We start from the raw sequence: 2,461 nt of genomic DNA, 5'->3' as shown, positions 1-2,461 counted from the left end.
TCAACCACCATGATGCTGTCTTTTAAGAGAAGAGGCTGAATTTTGTGGTTTTTTTGATAGATATGGGTAATTTGGAGGAGGAAAAATGAGACTAGGTGGTCAATTTTGGAATGGAATTGTGTGTGGGAGGTATGAGTTCACCATGGTTTCTCTTATTCTTCAAGGTTGAGGAGAAGGTGAGTAGGGTGCAGAGAGGAGTGGTGAGAGAGGTGGGGATGATGAGTGGAGAAGTGTGTGTGAAAGAGGAAAATGATAAAGTGGAAGAGAGAGTGTGGCTGCATAGCATGGGAAAACTGGGGTCCACTAATAAAATCATAGCTCACAGCTCGTAGCTCAAAAAAATATGAAAAAATTTGAGGCAAAAGTTCAGCCCACGAGCTACAACTTTTGTTTGTACACCTTTTCAAATTCGGAGAGCAAGTGAACTTTAAAAATTCAGCAAAACCGACCGTTTTTTTCCATTGCACAAGGTCCTTGTGGGGTCCTTCTTTGGATGATTCTTTTGAATACCTCCAAGAGTGAGCCCTCCATAGTGCATGTATGCATGCCACCTACCCTTGACCTTATTTGGTAGGTCTATAATTGAAGATATTGTTGAGATCATGATATAAGTGAATAGTACAACTAAGAAAATCAAATATTGAGGGGTCTAAACAATATGTACATGTCAAATATAAATAATATAAGTGGAAAAAATATAAAGGGGTCAAAAGAAATCTCTCTCATTATGAGGCTACCATAAAAAGATAAATATTTTTGGTGTTCTAAATTTTTAGAAAAAAACAAAATAGATGTAAGAAGGGAAAAATCACAATAGAGAAAACATATACACATAAATAAAACTAGTTTTTTTTTTGGATTTTTGTTGGGGTGGAGTTACACCAAATATAAGAGAAGCCTACATGAAAATATTTCTACATGGAATAAAGAGTATGAAAAATGGTAAGAAAAATTGTGGTAATGGTGAGGCAATGTACAGAGCATAAATAACACACACCTACGTAGAAATATTTAAATAAATACCAAAATAATTATGAAAAAATTCTTTTATTTAGGCCCTATATACAAAGAAATATTTACACACAAAGAGGCCATAATATACTTTTATTTTTTATTTTTTTTATTTTTTTGGCTCAACTAGCCCAGTGACTAGCTAATTGAGGGTTTTTTATTTCAGTAAGGAGATATGGGAATAGTCCCCTAACTCACACGCACCTATATACAGTGAAAGGGTGAGGGTAACCACAGTGTTTGAGTGATTTGATAAAGTTAGATAACTCACTATGGCAATTACAAAGAGCCGAAAAAACGGCTATCAATGCGTGTGTTGCAAGGCTCAAATAATGCACTTTCAAGAGAATTTGCAGATTGGATACTTTGCATTGGTAATGGTCATAGAGATTTGAATGACCGTGTCCCATTGCCAAATCATATGCTTCTTCCAGGAAATAGTCTTGAAGGGCTAATTGATTGTATATATGGAGATATGCAACACATTCAAGATTACAAGAGGTTTTTTAAGGATAGACGTATCCTTGCTCCTCGCAATAAGGAGGTTGATGCCATTAATGACTTGGCCATGGGTAAAATGAGAGGAATATTCAAGGAATATGTGAGTGCAGACTCAGTATGTTCATCTGATTGCAGCAGTATTCTTTATACAACTGAATTTTTGAATTGTCTTGAGCTTGGGGGAGGTTTTCCACCACACTCTTTGCAATTGAAAGAGAATGCCCCAATTATGCTTCTTCGCAACTTGGATCCTCGACAAGGTTTGTGCAATGGTACAAGGTTGATATGTAAGCAGTTTTACCACAGGATTATTGATACATAGGTAATCACTGGGTCACATGCTGGAGAAAGGGTATTCATACCCAGAATATACTTTTTTATAGGGGCTTCTCAGGGACTACCTTTTGAAATGAAGCACAGACAGTTTCCTATGAGGCTTGCATTTGGAATGACAATCAACAAGGCACAAGGTCAAACACTCGAAGTTTTGGGTTTGTATCTAGCTACACTAGTTTTCACTCATGGTCAGCTATATGTTGCAATGTCCCATGTGAGATCTTCATCTACCATCAAAATAGTTCTTGATGATGCTCAAAGATTGAATATAAGTGAATCCGCAGAGCCTCCAATGGTTTACACTCAAAACATTGTGTACAAAGAGGTTTTACAACTAACAAATATATAAGGTTTGATACACAACATTGGACCGTGGGTATTCCACGTGTAAGCTTGAGTATATTTTGGGTCTTTGTCATTCTATTTTTCGTTGTCTCTTATTGAAGGACTATAATTGAAATAATTGAGGGAATTGGAAGAATTTATTGTGTTTTACTGATAGCTTTTGGGAATGTTCTCTTCTTTTTTGTTGCCTTGGTGGCTCCTTTGTTGTACCAAAATGTGATCACAAATAATCGTCACAAACACACACACTTGATTCAAACCAAATCAT

General features: G+C 36.2%; 1 protein-coding gene across 1 annotated transcript; it reads left to right on the top strand.

Moving 5' to 3' along the window:
- Positions 1-1,318: 1,318 nt before the first annotated feature.
- LOC147429531 (uncharacterized) lies at positions 1,319-2,197 on the top strand. The gene is made up of 2 exons (XM_086495037.1): positions 1,319-1,772; positions 1,896-2,197. Exons 1-2 carry the CDS (start codon positions 1,319-1,321, stop codon positions 2,195-2,197), a joined length of 756 nt encoding a protein of 251 aa, XP_086351163.1.
- Positions 2,198-2,461: the final 264 nt, after the last annotated feature.

The sequence above is a fragment of the Adiantum capillus-veneris genome, chromosome 22 (assembly GCF_014529385.1).
Source record: "Adiantum capillus-veneris isolate H3 chromosome 22, ASM1452938v2, whole genome shotgun sequence".
In the NCBI taxonomy this organism is placed as follows: Eukaryota; Viridiplantae; Streptophyta; class Polypodiopsida; order Polypodiales; family Pteridaceae; genus Adiantum; species Adiantum capillus-veneris.
The sequence above is the reverse complement of the archived record's forward strand: the minus strand, read 5'-3'. Positions and strand labels throughout refer to the sequence as shown.

What these genes read in the sequence shown, in the direction of transcription:
- LOC147429531 (XM_086495037.1), top strand. Translation starts at nt 1,319, where the DNA reads ATGCGTGTGTTGCAAGGCTCAAATAATGCACTTTCAAGAGAATTTGCA. An exon ending in CAACTTGGATCCTCGACAAG is followed by an intron (nt 1,773 to 1,895) that starts GTTTGTGCAATG and finishes ACTTTTTTATAG; the next exon opens with GGGCTTCTCAGGGACTACCT.